Raw genomic sequence first — 25434 nt, forward strand, 5'->3', positions numbered from 1 at the left:
TGGCAACGGGAACCACAAACATCATATAATCAGATTTGAAACAAATAGCAATGTTTCATTTCTAGAAAAAAAAGTGAGAAGGAATGACTAAACGCAGTTTTTTTCATTTTTCTTTTGTTTAATTTTTATTTGCCATTATTAAAGTAATTAAGTAACTAAAAAACATATACAACTTTCTTCATTTCTATCAGCAGTTCTATTGCTATGTAATCTCCTCTCCTCTAAACGTTGTATTTACCCTGTGAACGGGACAGATTCTTCATCGAGTTTTAGAGCCAGAGTGGGAACGTGAAGAGGATCGCGAGCGGGAGCGTGAGTAAGACTTTGAACGAGAACGACCTTTGTTGTCTTTTGATTTTGATCGACTGGTTGAACGACGCTCCGATTTGGAACGAGAACGAGAGCGGGCCGTATCCATGCTTTGTTTTTGATCACGTTTTATATCAGGATTACTCGAGCGTGATCGTGAACGATGGCGTAGTGTTTCATTCTTGGATTCCCTAAGATGCACAGACGAGCGCGAACGAGAGCGTGATTTGTTATCCTTTGAGTTGGATCGCGAGCGAAACCGACGTTCTGACTTTGAACGAGATCGAGAACAATATTTCTTCGCATCGCCATTGAGCGATCGGGAGCGTGAACGAGACTCGTCACGATAACGTTTCTGTCGTTCGTAGCGTGGTTTTTTCGGCGACACTGATCTGCTCCTTGATTCTGAGCGAGTGCGATAAGAACTGTCAGATCGTGATCGAGAACGACAACGCGATCGTGATCGGGAGCGACTGTCCAATGAATGAGATCGTCCACGCTTGTTGCGACCTCCATCGTCCTCTATCAATCGAATACGACGGCCATTTAATTCGGTGTCATCCATTTTATCGATCGCCTTCTCCATATCTCTCCTCGTTTCAAACTCGACTATTCCTTCATTCTTCCTTGGCCGATGGGTATCGGCATAGATGACTTCCCCGGCTTGACGAAGGTAGTCTTTTAAATCCTGCCAGCTTACACTTGATGAGACATTCTTCACAATCACACGATACTTGGACCTTCTCGGAGGCCCGTACCGAGATCCACCCCGGGCCTTTTCAGAGCGTCCACCCCGTCGTACATCACCTCCACGGGGTTTCCCTCTAGTTTGCTCAACGGACACCCTTTCGCCCAATATATCTTGGCCGTCCAATTCATAGACGGCATCGTCCGCATCTTGGTGGTCCTCGAATTCCACGAAAGCATAGCCGTTTTTAATCATGATGTCACATATCCTTCCGTAGCCTTTGAAGAACCGTTCTAAATCACGATCCCGTGTATAACGGGGTAAACCACCAACGTATACTCGTGAGCCAACCATTTTCGATTGATTTTTTTGGTTCTTTTTCACAACGTTCTGTTGTCTGATAGATCTAGCCAGAGTACAAGCTTTTATATCGATTAATATCCCAAATTACTACCCATGCTCGGGTAGATTATTCGGAGTTTGCGGTATATTGTAATCATTCAAATGGATACACTAGATCAGGTAACATTTTTTTGTTTTGTTTTGTTGCTCCTTACGTTGCTGGGTTGGACGAATAATCTACCTAGACTGCAGGCTCGTAGCGTATTCGAGAAGAGCGCAAGTATATTAGGTATTACATAACATTATTGTGAAATTTTGTGTAATTTAATATACAGTGACTCAAATCCGTAATCGTACTCTACCATGCAGATCTCTTTTCCCTTCTTTTGAAAGTCGAAAACAAGCTTTCGGAACATTCTATTTAGATAAAATCATAGTGTCATATGAGAGTTAAAAGGTTTGATATCTGTTTTCAGAATAATGGTTTTTATTTCTCTAAAAGTGGCGAATGTATGTACTAATGTAAGAAAATTGACTCAAACTCATATTCGTACGCTGGTTGAAATCTTTACTCGATTTCGAAGGCGTTGGCCAATTTTCTTATTCCATCATTAGTATTGTATCCTTTGTTATTTGCAACTATTTTAGCTGCCTTTAGCCTTATCTACGAGTTTTTGACGTAGAACTACGTCTTTCATTAAGGGTGTCAAATCAGAAAACAGGTCACGTTTTTATGAAATAAAGTTAACGTTAATAACTATTTTTGCCGCGAACGGATTTTGGCGATTCACATACTAAACGAATCGGAAATTCCGTAAGATTTGTTCAATATGCTATACATTAGAATCCCCTGGTTTGTAAATGGTTAAAATTCATAAAAACTTGAGGCGTTTCCATTTTCCCATACATTTGTTCTGTCCATTTGTCTGCTTTCCCGAACAGACCTGCCAATAACGAGCAACTTATCGACGACCAACGGAGAGGAAATCGTAGGATTCAAAGTCCGCATGAACAAAGGAAAAGTAGAAGAATGAAGGGGAATACTTGCCTAGAGTATAAACAGTGGATCTCGCTGAGGCAAACTTTCATTCGGCATCGGACTGTTGAGCAATCCAGTTCACTTTGCTTTCGCTGCGCTTCGATCTAAGATTGGACCCCACCAGTGGTAATCCAACTTGGATATCGTCGTGTGGTTTTTCCAGTTCGTTTTTCGCGTTATTCGTATTGTGTGTTTTTCTTTCCGCGTCATAAATTGGATGTTTCGCATAGTGTGTGATAAGCAAGAAGAAGAGGAAGGCTGGCTCGAGCCCTGCAAAAAAACGAACGCATTGCCAGGGGCAATAATATTTCGAGGCAAGCGTCATCTAATGATGCACGCGATGTTGGTGCAGTGAAAAGCGCTCGCACTGAACCGAGCCTTCGCGAGTGTGACACCGCATCGCACAACAGCGAAGTAGGCGATTTCGGCGCGTCGGTCGAAAATGTAAACGCCGTTACCCAGGCAGCAACCAAAAACAAGCTCCCCCCGCTGGTGGTGAAGGCGGTCGCTCTTGACAAACTCATCAGCGAATTCGCATCGATGGGTGTTACAGCAGAGTACAAGCTGTGTGGCATAATTCAGTCTTTTTCCAAGCAGTTAACATTGTTTGTTTTCCGTCATCATAAGGGCTTCGTTGGTGCCTTTGAGAATGCATCAATGCATTAAACTGACGTTATGGCGAAGCAGGCGTTAAGGTGGTGCGTCAAAAAAAATATTTGGGGAATACCAAGCATCTTGAATGTCTTACTGGAATGTTATAAGTTATTTGGGTTCGCGTGCCAGTTGCAAAACTGCCTTCAGCTAGGATTGCATTAGCGCTATGAAGCATTGCTACTGTTTTCGAGGTTGTTTTTAACAGAAAGAGTTTACTTCGCTTGTTTAGTCACCGAGAAAGTAAATGTCGTTCTGGAATTTTGTATGTGGTTTCGCTTGCCAGTAGCAAAACTTCCTCCACTAAGAGTGATAGCTGCGCTTCTCTCGAGCATGAGAAAGAAATACAACTTTTTTCGAGGCCAGTAATATTAACAGAAGCGTTTCTTTTGAGAATAGCGCAAAATGATGAAAAGTGTTTTATATTCCTAGTAGTTTCAAGCCACCAATGTATGGCTCTGTATGCATGCTATGGCGAACGCTTGTTTGGTGCTTGGTTTACGTTGTACGAACGATGCCTAGAGGTGCGATCCCTTTAAGGAAATACTAAACAACATGTAGCATGATATTTGATACTTGCAAGTGTTGTCATTGTTGTTGTTTCCATGCGGTGCCAAGGTTATATTGATGTAGTAATGAGATGTGGAATAATGGTGATGGTGCAACATGTATATAATCGACTCTAGCCGAGTCTATGTCAATTGCGAAAAAGGCAAAAAAAAAAGAAAAGCGTTCGAGGTAAATTTACATTGCATTGACATGAAATAAATTGCGACTTACGATCAGCTAGTGTATTGTTTTGCGAGGGCAAGAATGAATCATCAATCAATTATCGTCAACAAATTCTACAATGAAAAAACCATTTCAGAGATTATTCTACTAAGCAGTTGTTTCTAAAATTTCACAGCATTATAGAATAATATCCGAAGGTATAAATAAGCGACTTATATAGAATAACAGCGTATTTCAACGTCAACAATGCGGTCGTATCTTAGACACAACCTCCTATAATTTTTGGTGTATTCGGAAGAAATATTTATGTTTGTACATATGCTCGTTTTTGATTGCGTGTTGGCCGTTGATCGTTAATCGTTGAATGTTAGCGTTTAGTCGTTTGATCGTCGATCGTTGAGCGTTGGCCGTTGACCGTTGACCGTTGACCGTTTCCGTTTCCGTTTCTTTTTCCTAGAAAGAAAGATCAATCATTTGGAATACGCACTTTTAAAAAATCAGTCATAATTAAAATTGGTCATATTATCATGAAAATTGTGATTTTAGGTAGTTTGTATAGGAGAAGTGCGTGATACGCACTCCCTAAGCGAGAATGGATTCATCTTGACCGATCTCTTAACAATTAAGGTTACAACTACGTCAGTACATAGATTAGTTAACCCTGTGTCATCCGCAAACGTTCCGTATTTTAGATACGGTTCTGAATCATATTTCGGACACTCCTTATAAATTACTTGAAATGCTTAATTCCTTGATGATTCCTTGAGGGTTACTCTAAAGAATCAATCATGATAATAATTTTGACATAGGACTCTGTGTTTGATTTCTATATAGGGAGTCACTCTAAGCAAAATGTAACGATTCATTAGGAGTTTTCAAACGCATATTACACAAAATGGTTATTGCGACATATGTTGTGTTATACATCATTATACAGGAAATTATAAATTTAAATTTATTAAATTTATACATGTTGCACAAGCATCATTATTCCATATCTCAAAACTACATCAATATATCTTTGGCACCGCATGTAAACAACAACAATGACAACACTTGCAAGTATTAAATATCATGCTACATGTTATTTAGTATTGCCTCAAAGGAATCGCACCTCTAGATATCGTTCGTACAAACTAAGCGTAAACCAAGCGCCAAACAAGCGTTCACCATAGCATGCATACAGAGCCATACATTGGTGGCTTGAAACTACTAGCAATATAAACATTTCTCATCATTTTGCGCTATTCTCAAAAGAAACGCTTCTGTTAATATTATTGGCCTCGAAAAGAGTTGCATTACTTTCTCATGCTCGAGAGAAGCGCAGCTGTCACCCTTAGTGGAGGAAGTTATGCTACTGGCAAGCAAAACCTAATCACATACAAAATTCCAGAACATTTACTTTCTTGATGACTAAACATAAGAAATAAACTCTTTTTGTTAATAACAACCTCGAAAACAGTAGCAATGCTTCATTATGATCAATATTAGCGCAAATGCAATCCTAGTTGAAGGCAGTTTTGCAACTGGCACGCGAACCCAAATAACTTATAACATTCCAGTAAGACATTCAAGATGCTTGGTACTCCCAAATAATTTTTTGGTGCTAACCTTAACGTCTGCTTCGCCATAACGTCAGTTTAATGCATTGATGCATTCTCAAAGGCACCAACGAAGCCCTTATGAAGACGGAAAATAAACAATATTAACTGCTTTGAAAAAGACTGAATTATGCCACACAGCTTGTACTCTGCTGTAACACCCATCGATGCGAATTCGCTGATGAGTTTGCCAAGAGCGACCGCCTTCACCACCAGCGGGGGGAGCTTGATTTTGGTTGCTGTCTGGGCGTTTACATTTTCGACCGACGCGCCGAAATCGCCTACTTCGCTGTTGTGCGATGCGGTGTCACACTCGCGAAGGCTCGGTTCAGTGCGAGCGCTTTTCACTGCACCAACATCTCGTGCATCATTAGATGACGCTTGCCTCGAAATATTATTGCCCCTGGCAATGCGTTCGTTTTTTGCAGGGCTCGAGCCAGCCTTCCTCTTCTTCTTGCTTATCACACACTATGCGAAACATCCAATTTATGACGCGGAAAGAAAAACACACAATACGAATAACGCGAAAAACGAACTGGAAAAACCACACGACGATATCCAAGTTGGATTACCACTGGTGGGGTCCAATCTTAGATCGAAGCGCAGCGAAAGCAAAGTGAACTGGATTGCTCAACAGTCCGATGCCGAATGAAAGTTTGCCTCAGCGAGATCCACTGTTTATACTCTAGGCAAGTATTCCCCTTCATTCTTCTACTTTTCCTTTGTTCATGCGGACTTTGAATCCTACGATTTCCTCTCCGTTGGTCGTCGATAAGTTGCTCGTTATTGGCAGGTCTGTTCGGGAAAGCACACAAATGGACAGAACAAATGTATGGGAAAATGGAAACGCCTCAAGTTTTTATGAATTTTAACCATTTACAAACCAGGGGATTCTAATGTATAGCATATTAAACAAATCTTACGGAATTTCCGATTCGTTTAGTATGTAAATCACTAAAATCCGTTCGCGGCAAAAATAGTTATTAACGTTAACTTTATTTCATAAAAACGTGACCTGTTTTCTGATTTGATACCCTTAATGAAAGACGTAGTTCTACGTCAAAACAGGTTGACGAAGTGCACAGAAAGTGACAACGGACTCTCGAAGACGCAGTTCGGGTTCCGGAAATATAAATCCACGGTGGATGCCAACCTGTTAGTTGCGCCAGTTGGGAAGCTATTGCCGAAGCACTGCACCGAATGAAGCTACCGAATTATGTGTGCCAGATCCTCAAAAGCTACTTTCAAAACAGGGTTCTGGCTAACGACACAGAGAAGGGACAGAAGTCATTGAATATAACAGCGGGTGTCCCTCAGGGCTCCTTCTTGGGTTCAACGCTGTGGAACGGGATGTACGATGGTGTGCGCCGATGATATTTCCCTGACGGTGACAGGCGAGACTCGAGAGGAAATCGAGATGCTGGCTACAGAGGCGATAAAGATAGTGGAAAATTGGATGAAAGAGGCTAAGTTGCAGATAGCACATCACAAAACCGAAATAGTGTTGGTCAGCAATCACAGAGTTGTAAAGCAAGCGAAGATCAATGTTGGGGCGCATACTATCGTCTCCAAACGTGAGCTGAAATACCTTGGTGTGATTATCGACGACCGACTAAATTTCTAGAGCCATGTTAAATACGCATGCACGAAAGCGGCCAAAGTCATCGCGGCGCTAACTAGAATTATGCCGAATAACGCGGGGCCTAGCAGTTGTAAGAGACGCCTCCTGGCCAGTGTAGCAACATCAATACTCCGATATGGCGGTCCAGTTTGGGCAGCAGCGCTTGAATGCCAACAAAATCGCAAGCTGCTGACTAGAACATACCGAATAATGGCGATGAGAGTAGCGAGCGCTTATAGAACTATATCTGCGGATGCGGTTTGTGTCATAGCCGGAATGATCCCGATCAATATCACTCTGGCCGAAGACGACATGTGTTACAAACAGAGAACAGAAAGCGTGCAGAGTAACAGAGAAGTGCGGGTAAGAGCAAGGGCTGGCTCCATGAGAAAGTGGCAGCAGGAGTGGAACAACACGCCTAACGGTAGATGGACCCACAGCTTGATCCCAAGCATCACTACTTGGGTAGAAAGAAAACACGGAGAAGTGAGCTTCCACCTGACGCAATTCCTATCCGGTCAGACGGTACTTGCACAGATTCGGCCATGCAAGTTCACCGCTTTGCCCAGAGTGTAACACAATAAAGAAGACAGCAGAACACGTGGTTTTCGACTGCCCCCGTTTTTCTATTGAAAGGGAAGAAATGTTCCTCACTAGCAGATCAGTCCTAAATGCTCAGAACATCGTCCAAAAGATGTGCGAAAGTGAAAGTACGTGGAATGCAGTGAATCGTGCATTAACAAAAATGTTGACGACGCTCCAACGAAGATGGAGGGACGAGTAAAGATTCAGCATAGCAAATCTAGAGAGATGAGTGCATGAGCACAGCCCCCTCCCGAAATAATAACAAATGGTGGTCCCGGGGGGGCCAGGCATGAAGTACAAGGAGGTGGTTTTAGTGAATAAAAATCTCACACTACCCAGTCAACATGGCGACGGGGAGTCTATGAAGATCTCCAGCTCCTTGCCAAAAAAAAAACCCTATGCTCTCCCAAACGCAAATCGACGAGATCAAGCAGCAGGTGCAGAGAGAACTAAGCTCCAGAACGAACAGAGCAAGCGATGTGTCGAGACGAAGTTCAGTACGGCTGAGCAATTCATTCGCGAGTGGGGCACGCGAATCAGCACCAGTGGAGGCCGCAGCACAACAACCCCCTGAGCCGGAAGACCCACAGCCAGATCAACAACTACTACGCGATCTGGTCTTCCACTACGACGAGGCGATCTCACAGTTCTGCGACACAGATCCTTTGTCGCGCCCCAGGATTCCGAAGTTGCAGAATTCCTGCAGGCTGACAAGTGCAGTAAAGCTCATGAACGAGCACGTTCTTCCGCTGCACTTGGTTGATGCTGAGAACATGGAGGAGCTGCAACTGAAGGTTTACTGTGCTGCTGTGGCGACCGCCAAAAGTTTAGGATACCGTATTAGGCCAAGAGGCGGACTGCTCCAACATCTCCGTGAAAGGCGTGAGCCTCCATGGCGAAGGAGATTGGATCAACGGATCCTAAACAAGCGCGCCGCAATTGAAAGACTGATGGCGTACAAAAGAGGCAGCAGATCTGCGAAATTATGTCGCCAAGTTGCTGTGATCGTGCGGCCTACAGAACTTCGCCAGCTGGGAGCTCACTAGCTGACGGAAAAACTCGACACACTAGTACAGCAATTGAGCATCCTTACAAAACGGCTGAAACGTTACTCTGACTCTGCAAAGCGCCAGGAACAAAATCGGATGATAACGAGAAAGCGTTCTACGACCACATTAGCGACGAGAAGCCCGACTACCGCGAAGGTTTGCCAGATATTAGCGATGTGACGAACTTCTGGGCTGGTATTTGGGAGACCCCAGTAGAACATCGCGACGGGCAAATGTGGTTAAGACGAGAGGAGAGGAGTTGTGGTGAAATTGGAGAGATGCCAGCTATCATCGTCGGAGAGAACGATGTCCGCGAAGCCTCGAGGTACCTGAGAAACTGGGCAGCACCGGGCCCCGATGGTGTTCAGAACTTCTGGCACAAGAAGCTGACCGTCGCACATCCAAAGATAGCTGAGTGCTTCAACAAGGTGCTACGTGACCCACACAACCTTCCTGAATTCGCCACCCGTGGCGTCACCTTCCTCCTCCCGAAAGACAGCAACACATTGAACCTATCAAAGTACAGACCGATAACGTGCCTATCGAGTCTGTACAAAACACTGAGCAGCATAATTACCGCCAAAGTTTCTGCTCACTGCGAACAGCATCACATCATCGCAGAAGAACAGAAAGGATGCAGGAAAAATACGCATGATTGCAAAGACCAGGCCATCATCGACGTAGCCATAGTCGGCCAGGCGGTATATAACCAGCGGAACCTAAGTATGGCCTATATAGACTATAGGAAGGCATATGACTCCATACCTCACTCGTTTCTCGTCCGGGTATTGGAGCTCTACAAAATTGACCCCGCCGTCGTTAGGTTCCTGCAGCATGCGATGAGGCAGTGGAGTACGTCTCTGCACCTTAGTGATGGGGAAAATGTGTTGCAGTCTAGAACGCTGCAGATAAAGAGGGGGATATTCCAAGGCGACTCTTTCAGTCCGCTTTGGTTTTGTCTGGCACTGAACCCCCTCAGTAGGACGCTCAATAGAAACGGTCATGGCTATAAAATAAGGTATGGCGACGGCGCCCACGAAGAAGTGACCCATACCTTTTACATGGACGATCTCAAGGTCTACGCTGATTCACGTCAGCGTCTAGGTGTAGCTATCCGGGTTGTCGAAGAAATAAGCAGGGACATCTGCATGGAGTTCGGCCTCGACAAGTACCGCTGTGTTCATCTGATGAAAGGACAACTCACCGAATCTGGAGGCTACGAGGTTACGCTGACCTACGAGGAGGCTGACCTTCAGTTTTGGTGTAGTCAAATGGAGCAAAACTGACCTAGAGGACCTTGAGAGGAGGATGAGGCAAGCATTCAAAGAGGACGGAATGCACCATCCTCAATCGGCACTGGAGATAGTTTCACTACCACGCAAAGAAGGGGGACTTGGAATAGTTGACATATCTGCACAATGTGTTGCCCAGGTACGACAACTGCGTGAGTACTTCGTAGATCGCGCCAACCAAAACGCGCTATACCGGGCTGTCTGCGCCGCCGACAGAGGATACAGCGCTCTGCACTTGGCGCAAGCGGAGTACCAACTCAACTGCAATCTGCAGACAGTGGAGGAGAAGATTGCAGCTTGGAAGCAGAAGGCAGTGCATGGTGCCCACCCCCATCAACTGGACCGGCCACACGTCGACAAGGCCGCATCTAATCTGTGGCTAACGCGTGGTGAACTCTCTTCAGTAGTAGAAGCCGACATGATAGCCATCCAGGACAGGATAATGCCGACGAGAAACTGCAGGCGGTACGTCTGACATCAAGACGTTGATGACATTTGCCGGATGTGCCATCAACCAGGTGAAAACATAGAGCACATTATGGGAGGCTGTCCCGTTTTGGCCAACGCAGCCTACACCGAGCGCCACAACAAAGTGGCCCGTATTGTTCATCGACAACTGCTCTATTGTGCTCTATTGGAAGACAACTACCGGTACTTGCCTGCATCCGTCCTGGAAAATGACCGTTTCAAGCTGTACTGGGATCGCACTGTTCTGACCGACCTCTCGATCCACCACAACCGCTCAGATATAATGGTTTACGACAAGAGCGACCGCAAAGTCACTATCATCGATGTCGCTATTCCACTGAACCAGGATCTGGAGGAGACCCACGGTCGCAAAATCTGCAAGTACCGACCATTGGCCGTGGAGCTCAAGGAACTGTGGGGGCTAAGGGAGGTCCCAAGAATTGTTCCAGTCGTTCTCTCTGGAACTGGAATTGTCCCGAAGACACTTCTGGAAGCGCTGAAGGTGTTGAATATGGAGAAGAAATTACCGGCATCCAAAAGTCGGTCATCCTTAGCACCTGCGCGATTGTCCGACAATTCCTCGGTCAGGACTAAAACAGCACGAGCATGCAGATACGTGCATTCCGCAGAGCCTAGTCCCCCTTTGGCATTCAGAAGCCCGGGGGCAGGTGAAAATTCTGGCTAGGCTCGCCTAGTTAAGAAATGAGATAAGTCTGCCAAAAAACAAACAAACATACAAACATACAAACATACAAACATACAAACATACAAACATACAAACATACAAGCATACAAACATACAAACATACAAACATACAAACATACAAACATACAAACATACAAACATACAAACATACAAACATACAAACATACAAACATACAAACATACAAACATACAAACATACAAACATACAAACATACAAACATACAAACATACAAACATACAAACATACAAACATACAAACATACAAACATACAAACATACAAACATACAAACATACAAACATACAAACATACAAACATACAAACATACAAACATACAAACATACAAACATACAAACATACAAACATACAAACATACAAACATACAAACATACAAACATACAAACATACAAACATACAAACATACAAACATACAAACATACAAACATACAAACATACAAACATACAAACATACAAACATACAAACATACAAACATACAAACATACAAACATACAAACATACAAACATACAAACATACAAACATACAAACATACAAACATACAAACATACAAACATACAAACATACAAACATACAAACATACAAACATACAAACATACAAACATATAAACACATTACAGGGCAAGCTAAATAAAACCGTTTAATAAAAATGCCCTCGACTTGCATATACAGCGCGGACTCAATTATATGCAGTCTCCAATTTCATTTAACTGTATATAATCGAATCCTGTATAATCGAGTTAAAAAAAAATTCTTATTCGTTTTTCATGCACATATTTTTCGTTTATTGAAAATAAAAGAAGAGTTTAATTTTTGATTCATCTCCTTAACCCTTTCATTACGGCAGCGTGCTCCGCCGAAGTGCCACCCCTGTACGGAGCACTGCGCCGAAGAGTATGCACATCGCGCTGGTGTGATCGAAGAGCAGTTTGAATTTCATGTCGTCTAAAGACGACGCTCGTAACGAAAGGGTTAAGGTCAGAAAAAACTCCTTTCTCACATGAAAGAATATTTGTTTCCAGAATCTCACAGGAGGCAATAGATGATCATATTTGATAGAAAAAATCCTGCTATGCATATGTTCGAATTTCAACAACGACAGAGAACTTTTTTTGTGTCGAACTCTGTTGTCTCAAACTGGCTCTACACTAAAAAGTACTCTAAGTAAGCCAATTCTGTTGCATTCATTTGAGAGATGAGAAAATTTAGTACAGAATATAGTAGTGAAACATCTAAATTAGTATATTTAAATAACATTTTGGAAGAGAAAAATCTAAAAGTCAATAATTCTAAATATGTAATTATTAATTTTATCTAAAAAATTTATATTAAACTAGATTGTTTCTTTCAATTAAATTAAAGCTCTCAAACCGCTCTAAACTTTGTTCTCTGACACCCAACTTCTATCTTTCTTAATTTCGCTGCAAAATCAATATAAACAATTCCTGGTGAAAATTCAAGCAAAACCTTCAAAAATCGCGATTTCCCACTGTACTTATAATAGCCACTTAAATTTCACCTTAACGTTGAAATTACATTTTTTCTCGAAATAAGTCATATTTGAACTATAAAAAAATATTTATTTTTCAGCTGTATATAATCGAGTCCAAAATTGTATATAATCGAATCTGTATATAATCGAGTCCGTCCTATATTTGTAATGGCGATTTCCATGATTTTGAAATCTATGTTAGGGAACATATTTCGGTGGGAACAAATGCTGCCTCTGGGGGCCTCCGTAGCCACATTGGTTGCGCGTTCGCTTAGTAAGCGATCGATCGTGAGTTCGAAACTCAGGGCCCTCATTGACCATCTTTGTGTTGTTACAGAATAACTACGTCCACGCAACAATCATCAGCGATGGAGATCGATCCACGGTCGAAATATGATCGATTCATCCATACAACTGCTCTGCTCTGCAAGACACATCGGGCTGCTGTTCTATAAATAACTCAACAATGATCAATCAACTGTCTCCGCTGTCCGGTCTAACTGGATAATGGAAGAACAGATAGAAAACTCTTACGCCTAAATGGCTGCTACTGTGTAAATGTGTACTATATGAAATGGTATAGAAGGGAATACTCTAACGCCGAAAAATGGCAACTGTGTAATGTGCTAATTATAGATATGATAAATATGTGACATGTACACGATTAAAATTCGGCTCTGTTACAGCTAAAATGCCAATGAGCCTAAAATAAATAAAAAGGGACAAAAACAAAATGCTGCCTCTACTTTCATGTATTTGCAATCCCGATTTTTCAGGCTCCTTAGTTTTAAATTCTGTAGTTTCATAAAATATTGGGTTGGGGAAAAAGAACTGTCGTATATTGTCAATATATGGCAACACTTAAACATATCTTGTGTTGTACTGATCGCATCAGGTCATACTATACAAGTGGCGTTTTGACAGTGTTGTGATTGTCCTTTTCAGTCTCGAGTTATAGCGCGTCAAAGATGGAGTCCACCAAGCAAGAAATTCGCCATATTTTACGTTTTTACTACCTGCGAGGTAAAACTGCAACGAAGGCGGCCGAAAAAATTCGTGTAGTTTATGGAACCGATACTGTAACGGTTCGCACAGCACAGCGTTGCTTTTTTTTTTATCCAAAATATATATTTTTATTAAGGCTCATATGGCGTCAACCTGACGGGGCCGGGAGTTCAATATTTCGACAATGTTTGCCTTATAACTACGTTAGTAATATGTAACCGATTACTCGCGGTTGGCTCGAGGTTAGTATTACAAGTGTTTTCGTAATTGTGATGTTGCTGTCTTCAATGATCTGTACCTGTGCCCGACACGGGATACTTCCTATTGGGATGCAGCTGACCATTAATCAGCAACGCCCCCCTAGTCTGTACCCCATATCTAGCGTGGTGCGTCTTCTCGAGGAATCCAGGATAGAATGGTCACTAGCCGGCGCAATCATCAGCTCGTGTAGAGTTGTCATGAGCGGTACAACCTTTGGCTCTTGTTGAATCATCAGTGGACTGCACAACCTTTGGCCCGTGTATCTGTAAAGAGTGTGTGTATGTATTGCCGCGACTAAGTAAAAGTTTATAGATCGGATAGGAGGGATACGAAACAGGGACACAACGAAGGAAACATCATTAAACGTTGACATCGGCGTTTCTAAGGAACAGGTATAGATGAAGCAGAAGATCAGGATCCCGGCCACCTAAGATATCCCGAACGGGGATATCCGATTGTCTGCCTTTTGCTCTCAGTGCTCTAGAAAGCTGAGACCGAGCAGCATGGAACCGGATACACGACCAGACAATATGCTCGATGTCGTGGTAGCCATCGCCACAATCACAAAGATTGTTTGCTGCGAGCCCAATGCGATAGAGATGCGCGTTTAGGTTGTAGTGATTGGACATAAGCCGAGATATCACGCGATGGCACAGCGTTGCTTTGATCGATTTCATTCTGGTGTAGTGACTGTCGAAGATACACCCCGTACTGGTAGGCCAATCGTCGTGGAAACCGATAAAATCGTTGAAATCATCCAAGTAGACCGGCATGTGAGCACTCGCTCGATTGGTCAGGAACTGGGTATAGACCATAAAACCGTTTGGAACCATTTGCAGAAGATTGGATTCCAAAAAAAGCAGAAAAACACAGTGCCACACGAGTTGACGCAAAAAAAATCTTTTAGACCGAATCAACGCCTGCGATGCACTGCTGAAACGCAACGAACTCGACCCATTTTTGGAGAAAATGGTGACTGGTGATGAAAAGTGGATCACGTACGACAACCTAAAGCGAAAAAAAGTCGTGGTCGAAGCGCGGTGAGCCGGGGTTGGAAGGGAATCATCCACTATGAGCTGCTCAACTATGGCCAGACCCTCAACTCGGTTCTCTACTGTGAGCAGCTTGACCGTTTGAAGCAGGCGATTGACCAGAAGCGCCCAGAAATGATCAATAGGAAAGTTGTTGTTTTCTACCAGGACAACGCTCGGCCTCACACATCTTTGATGACCCGACAGAAGCTACGGGAGCTCGAATGGGATGTCCTATTGCACCCACCGTATAGTCCGGACTTGGCTCCAAGTGATTATCATCTCTTCCGGTCCATGCAAAACGCTCTTGGTGATACTAAGTTGGCCTCAAAAGAAGCTTGCGAAAATTGGCTGTCTGAGTTTTTTTGCAAATAAGTAGAGGAGGTTTTATATGAAATTGCCTTCTAAATAGCAACAAGTTTGCGAACAACAACGGCGCATATTTGATTTAAATTGGATAATTTTAAGTATGTTAAATAAAGCGTCAAATTTCGATCAGAAATACGACATTACTTTTTCCCCAACCCTATATATAATTTCATTCATTTTCACTGTAATGAATTGTTATGGAGTGTTCAAAATGATTGATGCAAAACTCTCGTAAATCTATCAGAAAATGACTGAGCAACAATTGTGAGAACAAGAAGAAGATTGTAGCCTCAATTTTCAACCAATCAGAACGAGGTATTTCTGTTTGGAGATTTTATATAGTTTATATAGTTATAGTTAGTTTCATATAATATATTATCTTATCCATTGTTATGAATTGTTATGGATTACTCAGATTGATTGATGCAAAAATCTCGTGAATCTATCAGAAAATAACTGAGCAATAAGCATTTGCAATGGGATATTTTTCACAATGCGATCGGTTTTCGTTTTTCAATTTGTACTCCTAATATGTTCCCGAAAGACGTCCTACGTCAAAAATCATTTGAAAAATAGCAAGTTACATTTTTACCGTGTTCATCTCGCTCCGATCACAACAAAGGGACAGTCGTTTCGATACAAAAAAAGAAATTATCATACATTGTGGTGATCGACACTCGAAATGTGTTTCACGATTCATTCACGATGCGTCTGCTGAGTTTATATTGCATAAGTCGAACATAATAATTCACTTAATGAATTATTCATGGATCAGTCGCTGATCCCAGAGTAAATAGGTTGAACGTGTATTTGAGTAAATCTGCATCGCTTTTCCATCTAGACCAAGTGCATTTATTTGCATTATTGGGTCATGGAATGTTTAATGGAATTTGAATACACACTCTAAGTATGTCCACTACATATGTACAGCATGCCGAAGAAGTGATGGAAGAAGAGAATCCCGTCATCTTACATCAAACCTGAACTTCTGGTGCAGTGGAAGATCGAAACTAAAAGTTGATCGAATTGTCTCGTCTTGCAACTAGGGTTGGGGATTGCTTCTGGCCGCGTGGTCTGTTCCGAGCTATTTGAATAACAGTAGTAGCGGCAGGGTTTCTCGCGCTCGTTTTGATGGATTGGTGCGCCCCCCGTGGCGGACATAATCAGTAGCTCTGAGTATGCATTTTACATAGCATTACCAGAGCGAGTGCTAGTGTGGGAGGTTCGTTACTACCACATCACCCCGCCGTTGTCAACAAACGGAAGTGGCGGGTACGGAGGGCGGGGTAAGGCTATGGGCATCAGCGGCGGCTGCCGTGAATCAGTTCACTTTTTCTCCAATTATCTTTTTCATTTGTTGACGCTGTTACACAAAAACATAAAGAGAAAAAATGTCCCGAAGTGGGTTCGCGCAAGTGGACGCAATATGAGGTAGCACAGTGAGTGCGAGGAAGTCAACACGAGGAAGTCGAGGTTTGGGTTTCCGAGAGTGCCAAGATCGCGCACAGTTACAGTGCCGTTCGCGGTGGTGGAATCTAGTTCTGCTGGGCGCGTCTGTTCCGTTGTGTACTGATGTGGATGGTTCGGTGTAGAATGAGGATATTCATTGCGGTTTTGTGTCACCTAGTAGTTCTTACATACCGTGGAGTGTCAAGTGGTGACGGTGGATTCCTTCATCGGGGGGCCGATGCCAAGGTGGAAACGCTGAATGATACGCGCAGCTCGCAGCGGGAAGTGGATACCATGAATGGAATCAACTACGAAGTTTATGTAACACCGGTGATGTCACAGTACGCGAAGCTGCGCTCCAGAAACCCACTGCTGTCCTGGTTGGCCAATGTGCTGACGTTTGGCGGAGGGCAGACGGAGCCGCCGGAAACGATCGTCGGGGCGTCCAATTGTCCAAAGTGCAGTAAATATGCGAATATTATGGGATTCAAGTGGTTTTTGATTTAGTAATAATATTATTGTTGGTAAACAAGTTTCTGATAGTTTTGTTTGAAATACCGAATTCGGTATATGAAATGAGCAAGCCATTATGTTACGAAATAATGCATTATGAAAAATTTTGACATCCAATAATAGTTCGTCTTATGCCTTTGGATATCGATTATAAAAATTATACTTACAAATCCGTATTTTGTTTTGGAACAACACTGGAGATTGTACTAGTTATTATTTTGCATCTCATGGCTTGTTAAATTAGGTTCGTGTTAGTTATGGTAGTGGATTCAAATTATTTCGTATAGCAACAATTTTCATTGTGTTGGGACTCGCAGTGAGAATGATCTTTTAAAAAAGTTATTTTAATATTTGTTGATTTTATGATTCAAAGTGATTTTCTACAACTTCTGGAACTTCTGGTTATGAGCTGGAACATCCAAAACAATTCAAACATCAAAAGATCATCTTCTGTGAAAATTCAATATGTACAGGTTCGGAAGTTTAGTGTTCAAGAACAAATTGTAGAGTGATTAGAGAGCTACAATTTGGTTGATAGAAGCATTCAAATTTATTGTGTATTTTTTGAATACAATTAAGAGTAACACCTTAAAAACCATAAACTTTGAAGTATTTTCACTTCTACAATGTTACTTAAACCCACTAATTAGGAAGCTTCCCAACTGTATCCTGAATAAATTTTTTTATCTTTCAAATGAAAGCAACAGTGTTGTCCCACGTAGCGTAATTTTTGAATTAGAGCCAGTTTAAGGCAAATGATGGAAACACAGAAATAGTTCAATAACTTTGTTTTTGATGGAATCCGATCATATGTGTTAAAAGATTTTTATCATTAAATACAATTCTCTATCACCTCCTGATATAATTTGAGTTTTTTATATGAGAAAGGTATTTTATGAGTTTAAGGGGATTAATCAAAAATTAATTCTTCCTTTATATTCAAAAACGAAAAATATTTGTATGAAGAACAAATAAAAACATATTTTTTCACTCGTTTATATACATTATATCACGTCAAAATTAGCTGTTTTTCGGATGATTTGGGGTGGAATTGCTCTATGTTAGTAGATATATTTTTTATCCTACATTAAAAAAATGTATCTTATTTGTCCATTATTTCTCCATTTAGGCGCACTGTTCAATAAACTTCACTAGTGGTCCGCAATATTTGATATATATTAAAAAAACACATTTTTTGAGAAAATGTTTTTCGAAGTTATTTTCGAAATAAAATAAAAATAAAACATTTTTTTATCAATGCATATTTTCTCCATATAGCCTAGGGTGGCAGCGAACATGTTCATGTAAAATTTCAAAAACCGACCATGTACATTTTGTTTATTGGGCCAAAAAATGACCTGTGCAAAATTTCAGCTCAATCGGACATGTTTCAGGGGTGCCTCAAAGCGCTCAAAGTATTGATTTTTTGATCCGCGAAAATCTTCCAAGGGGGGAGTAAAGGAAATTTGGAAAATCGAAATTTTGTTTTCCCCCTTGAAAGATTTTCGAGGATAAAAAAATCAAAATTTTGTGTGCTTTGAGGCACCCCTAAATCATGTCCGATTGAGCTGAAATTTTGCACAGGTCATTTTTTTGGCCCAATAAACAAAATGTACATGGTCAGTTTTTGAAATTTTACATGACCATGTTCGCTGCCACCATAGGCTATATGGAGAAAATATGCATTGATAAAAAAAAGTTTTATTTTTATTTTATTTCGAAAATAACTTCGAAAAACATTTTCTCAAAAAATGTGGTTTTTTAATATATATCAAATTATTTCTTAGTTTTTATTCAGGCAGTTTCAGTGCAATCCTTCGATGGCTCCTTAAGGGGAATGGTTAAAATTGTAGGATGCTAAAACTATAATATATATACAGGGAAACTTCGATATAACGTACATTTTACCTCGATATAACGTACACCTTTTCAGAGTGTAAAGGAAAATTTTTTTCAATATTTTTTTTCTGATAAAACAATGAATTATCTGTATTGTGATGCTAAAACAAGTTTTTTACCTTCAATCAATCTCGAAATACAGCTGGTTTTGTGATTCCAGATTCTAAATGAATTAAGCTTTAATCAACAGTACGAAGGGAAACATCATGAGAAAGGCTGGCTTCGTCTTCGGATTGAAGTTATTCATTAACTTGACTAAAACAGCAACACAATAATGTATTATAGACTACGTTTGTGAGTACTTTATTATGCTTCGATATAACGTACAATTCGATACAACGTACAATTTTGAAAGTGAAATGTACGTTATATCGAAATATATATATATATGCCGACCGATATAGTGGTTCTCAGATTTTCGAGAAAAGTGATAGATTTGTTCTTCCATTTTAGGGTGGTCCGAAAAAAACACTTTTTTTCACTTTTTTCCTAAAATGACATTTTTGAAAAACACATAAGTTTTGAACTACTAAACCGATTCTAATGATCGATATATCAAATTGAAGCCAATCACTTTGTATTTCTATGAAAAATACTTCAATTGCAGAAAAGTTGAATTTTGTTTCCGTTATTATTGATTGTATTTGTTTTTTTCGTGGTATTCATGGACCAAGGGTGCTATACTTTTTAGTATAGCTGAGGTTTTTTTTACAAAGAATATCTTAAAATCAGAGATCATTCATTAGGGTGACCATTTCCATTTTTGGGTTGTCCGAAAAATCTACTTTTTCCTCTTTTTTTCCAAAAATGATTTTTTTAAAATTCATTACTTTTGAACTACTAGACCGATTCAGATGATCGACATATCAAATTAAACCAATCACCTGCTCCTTTTCGAAAAAAATTCTATACAGGTCGGACTCGATTATATACAGACTCGATTATATGTGATTCGATTGTATACAATTTTGGACTTGATTATATACAGTTTGGATTTTTTTTATATTTCAAATATGACTTATTTCAATAAGATATGTAACCTTTCAACGTCGAGGTGTAATGTAAGTGGCTATTACGTGTACAGTGGGGTAAGCATCGTGATTTTTGAAGATTTTGCTTGAATTTTCACCAGTATTTGTTTATATCGATATTGCAGCTAAATTAAGAAAGATAGAAGTTGGATGTCAGAGAACAAAGTGTAGAGCGATTTGAGAGCTTTAATTTATTTTAAAGAAACAATCTAGTTTAATATAAATTTTCAGGATGAAATTGATAATAACACATTACAATTATTAATTTTTAAGTTTTTCACTTCCAAAATGTTATAAAAATCCACTAATTTAGATGTTTCACTACTATATCCTGCATAAATTTTTTTCATCTTTCAAATGAAAGTAATAAATTTTTGAGAAAAATCATTTTTGGAAAGATAGTGAAAAATTATTTTTTGGACCATCGGTTAACTTTGAAAAATCATATCTCAGGAACGGAAAAAACACCTCTTTGGTTTCGACATATATTATGTGAAAAATCCTCAGATTTTCTGAAAAAAAATAAGAAAATACAGCGCCTTTGGTCCCGAGACTATGAAAACAATAAAAAACCAATACAATCAATAATAACGAGAACAGAATTCGGATTTTCTGCAGGTGTAGTATTTTTTCAAAAAAGACTAGGAGATTGGCTTTAATTTGATGTGTCGGTCATCAGAATCACTTCAGTAGTCCAAAAGTAATGAATTTGTGGAAAAAGCCTTTTTTCTAAAAAAAAAGAGGAAAAAGTTGATTTTTCGGAAAACCCTAAAATGGAAATGCGCACCCTACTGAAAAAATAAAAAAACGGGTCTAATGTGTTGCGATAAAGAACAACTAGAGGGCGCTATATATTTTTTATACTTTTTCTTCAAAGCTGAGGATTTTTACATAACATATCCTGATATCAGAGAAGCTATTTTTTCCTTTATGAGATATGATTTTCCAAATACGAAAAATAATTTTTCCCCCTTTATCCAAAAATGACTTTTTGCAAAAAATCATAGCATTTGAACTACTGAACCGATTTAAGATTGGATTCTAGTCGCATAGGTATAGTCTAGTCACATAAGAATATTGAACGAAGACTTAAAACATGTTGAATTTGCAAAATTATAACACAAACACGAAAAAAATAGCATCTCTGACATCGAGATATGTTATGTATAAATCCTCAGTTATGTATAAATCATAAGCTTCAATTTGATATGTCGATCATATGAATCGGTCAGTAGTTCAAAAGTTATTTATTTTTAAAAAAGTCATTTTTTGGAAAAAGTGGAAAAAATTTTCAGACCACCCTAAAATGGAAATGGACACCCTTATAAAAAAATAAAAAAATACGGGTCTAATGTTTTAAGATAAAGAACAAAATTACCACATTTGACGAAAATCTGAGAACCACTATATCGGTTTCACATGGAATTACTGCATAGTAACAGCTGCTTCGTAGGTAATCAGCGGACGAACAGATAATTGAACTACGTTTTACGAGTTAGTGAAGTGTCGAAGGTAATAATGCGTTTGCAGGCAGAATGAGTACTTTTCAAGAAAAAATCATTAATGAAAATTAACTTCTTCGTATTAAACTGGTGTTCAATGTGAATGGAAAACTTTGTTTTCTTCATGTGGTATAATGATCTCATACAAAAATTTAATCTGAAGATAATTTGGTATTATAATGATAAGTTTTAGTCGGAAACTTATTTCGTATACAGATGTCGATACCGTACCGTTGTCATCCGAATACGTTTCATTTCGTTTCCACCATGAAGTGTATTCGAGAATCAGGCTCAATGTTTTCAAGCCATGAAATAGGTAACACCATCATCCAAAAGCAAGAATAAACAGAATAGAAAAATATATAGGTGGTAATTACGACTAATTATGCCATAATCTGAATCACATGAAAAATAAAAAGTCTATGAATTTCTCGAACATTGTCTGTGTTGGTATAGACGTTGAACATTGTTAGTATTTCAATCTAGCTTCTGACGATATATCTTTTTTTAAATTAATTTCTTTTCGATTGAATTTTATACTTAATATACTTTTATACTTTTTCCAACGTCTGCTGTGATGGCATGTTAGTTTCATAATAATTTTTGATACACTGAATGTGATGTGATGTGATGCTGTGAAACGGCTCCCCACTCTGTCAAACTTCCGCCCCCAAAGTTTCGCTTCGATCTCACGGCATGCCGTTGACTTAAATTGTACCAATAGCAACTGTAACAGTCCGGACCATCCACCACCACCATCCACTTTTTTCGCCGGAAAATACAACATTTCTCCATTCTAGGTTCCATTCCATGTATTGCCGGGCGAAAATGAGATGGTTCTGCTTATGGGTGGCGGTCAGTTTCGGCTTCCCTTGAAGTTTCTTCCACATGATGTTTGGTGACTCATTCAAGATGCGCACAATATGCCTCTTTGTTACTGGAACAATCAATTCTGCCTTAATGTATGAACAGGACATCGTTTCCTGGTTGCTTCGTATCTTATTCGACCTTTAAGACGCAAAGTAACTTTGGTGTTACCATTTGTTGGTCGTCATATCCCATATTTCTGGCACTATTTAAAGAAATTCCGTACCACTTTCTCAGATAGACCAATTTTTGTTACGATCGAGCTATTAGAAAACTTTTGTTCATTGAATATCTTTATTATTTTTCGCCCCTCTTCCGTCAATAGAATACCTTTCGCCATTCCTTTAAATTCTACGTAAATCACTAATCTGACCAACTTCTTACGTTGCACATCTAATATTTATTTTGTAAATTGAACATTCCCAAGTATTTTTTCAAAAAACACAGATAAAGGCTTGGTTATTATGCGAAAACTCGATTTTTATGCCCTGCGGCTAAACGTATGTCTCGGGAAAAAACAACGTTTGAATGTGCATATCCACCGATGCCGCCTTGTGTGTGTGTGATTGTGACGTACGTCCTTTCAATAAAAGTGACTTAAATATACTATCACTACAGCAAATAAGTATCCCGATAAAAAGAACATTCCTAGTTGTTTTGTAAGTGTTTCAAGTTTCTTTTTCAAGTGCGGCTAAACGAATGTTTATCACTGTATTCGAGTTCATTTCTGATTCTTTATCAACACATTCTTTTACAGCATGCGGTGCTTCGCTGATCACCTCTCGCATTGTGGGTGGCCTGAAGGCGGACATCAACGAGTTCCCCTGGATGGCCATGCTTCTGTACCGAGGTACTTTCTACTGTGGAGGATCGCTGATAACCGACCGGTACGTTCTGACTGCTGCCCACTGTGTCCAGAATTTCAAACCGAGCCAAATCGTCGTCAAGTTGTACGATGCGCAACTTGCCACAATGGTCCCAAAAGCGGTGGAAAAGCTGTACGGGAACAAAAGGTTCAGTTTGGACACATTCAACAATGATATTGCACTGGTAAAACTTCAGCACGCGGTTGACGTGAAGGATAACTTCGTGACGCTGTGTTTACCGTCGCCCGGGAAAACATTCGCCAGTATGGAGGGTGTTGTAACAGGCTGGGGCAAACTGTCCAACGGGAGCTTGTCGCATACATTGCAGAAAGTCCAGGTGCCTATCATGACGAATGCGGAATGCAAACGGAGCGCCTATCGAGCGACGAGAATAACGGACAATATGTTATGCGCTGGGTTTAAGGAGGGCGGTCGAGATGCATGCCAGGTGAGCGTCGGGAACCATATGCGCGCAGATAGCAAAAATTGTTGTTTTCATTTGTTTATTCATAGGGAGACAGTGGTGGACCATTGCAGATCGGCGACGAAACCTTACGTGAAATCGTCGGAATCGTGTCATGGGGAGAGGGATGCGCCAGGCCAAACTATCCGGGAGTCTACACCCGGGTGAACCAATATTTGCCGTGGATAAAAAGTAATGCAAAAGATGGCTGTTTTTGTGATCGACCGCTGTGATTACGACAATTCTACCGGAGTACACATTGTTGTTATCTGTTTTTATCTGTTGTTATTGCCATAGCGTAATTGTTTGAGGGAAATTCTAGCGAAATGAATGCAAAATAGTACAGCGGAAGGCTAATAAATTTGTTATGGAATGATTTTATGACTCGGCCCGTGATATGTGGTAGCCCGTGCCGTCCAAGGTCATTTGTAGAGTTTGTATGCCTCTGAAATACAGATGATAATTGTTTGGCCCTATTACATTCCATTCCATCCATACTGCACGTAAAAATGAATAAATGTGTTAAATAAAAATGAAAAAGCCTAGCCATATGATTATTTGTCTAACATACATTTCGATAAATTTCACCCATACGGAATTCCGTTGGTGCGTGCTAACAAAGTATGACCTACATGCACAACAGAAGCTCGTTTGTGTTCATATTTTTTCGTTAATGATATGGCGACAGGTTCTTCTATTATTCATTTTTGTCCGAATCTAGAAACAAGCCGAGCTATGTTTCTTCATTGAAATCATCCCCGTTTCCCCCGAGTATTGGACCTTTGAAACCATCCGTCTAATTATAGGAATTTCTGTATAACTCCTCATAGATAAATGCAAAAGTGGTAGCTTTTCGATTCTCCAAACTTTCCTTCGGCAAACAGTGGCGCGCGCGCATTTTTTTTACTACATGGAATGACGCTGCTGTTGAGACTGCTGCTCGCGCCCTCCGCAGCTTCCGTACTCCACGATTATAATCGAGTTTTATTTATTAGCCACAACTCGCGATCAAACGCTAATTACGGTGATAAACAAATTTCATCATCTTTCATCATTTCATCATCAGCCCAAGTTGATTCACCGTCGGCTGATGACACAGTGTACACTTTTGGATAGAGAATACGATGATGGTATTTGAAAATTATTGATCCTTTGAATTCTCGCTCTGTTAAAATACTGCGTATTGGACAGGAAATTCGAATTTGAATTAGAGTAAAAAAATGTTTTCGTTACCTTCGCATTCATCATGCAGATTGTAGATTCAATTTTTGATGCGAAGATGCGAACAAAAAAAGATGATTATAATGGGTTATATAGGATTAATTCACGACGCTCTTTTTCGTTCGACGACATTTTTCCAAATTTACGAAAAATTTACAGTGAAGCATGGCCAACGTGATCTATACACTCTTATCTGATTATAAGCGAAAGCTGAAGATATAATTCCTAAAAATTAAATTTCTACAGCGTTTTTTCCGTGATGCAATTTGATGTGACACACCCTTTACTGTGCGGAAGAACTTGTTAATACCAAAAGAGCCCCAATTCGCATGTGTTATAAATTTGCTCATGTTACGCTCGCGTACA

At 40.2% G+C, this 25434-nt stretch overlaps 2 protein-coding genes across 2 annotated transcripts in view; one reads left to right on the forward strand and one right to left on the reverse strand.

Annotated features, from left to right (window-relative positions):
• Window positions 1-259: 259 nt before the first annotated feature.
• LOC129761084 (serine-arginine protein 55-like) lies at window positions 260-1351 on the reverse strand. The gene has a single exon (XM_055758787.1). The coding sequence runs from the start codon at window positions 1349-1351 to the stop codon at window positions 260-262; it is 1092 nt and encodes a 363-aa protein (XP_055614762.1).
• A 15321-nt stretch (window positions 1352-16672) lies between these two features.
• The window catches only part of LOC129761085 (uncharacterized), a 149992-nt gene continuing 141230 nt past the window's right edge, over window positions 16673-25434 (forward strand). The window contains exons 1-4 of the mRNA XM_055758788.1: window positions 16673-17169; window positions 23276-23832; window positions 23898-24076; window positions 24145-24151. Of these exons, the coding sequence (XP_055614763.1) occupies window positions 16830-17169; window positions 23276-23832; window positions 23898-24076; window positions 24145-24151 (1083 nt within the window). The 5' untranslated portion in view covers window positions 16673-16829. The remainder of the gene's footprint in view (window positions 17170-23275; window positions 23833-23897; window positions 24077-24144; window positions 24152-25434) is intronic.

The sequence above is a fragment of the Toxorhynchites rutilus genome, chromosome 1 (genome assembly GCF_029784135.1).
Source record: "Toxorhynchites rutilus septentrionalis strain SRP chromosome 1, ASM2978413v1, whole genome shotgun sequence".
Lineage (NCBI taxonomy): Eukaryota > Metazoa > Arthropoda > Insecta > Diptera > Culicidae > Toxorhynchites > Toxorhynchites rutilus.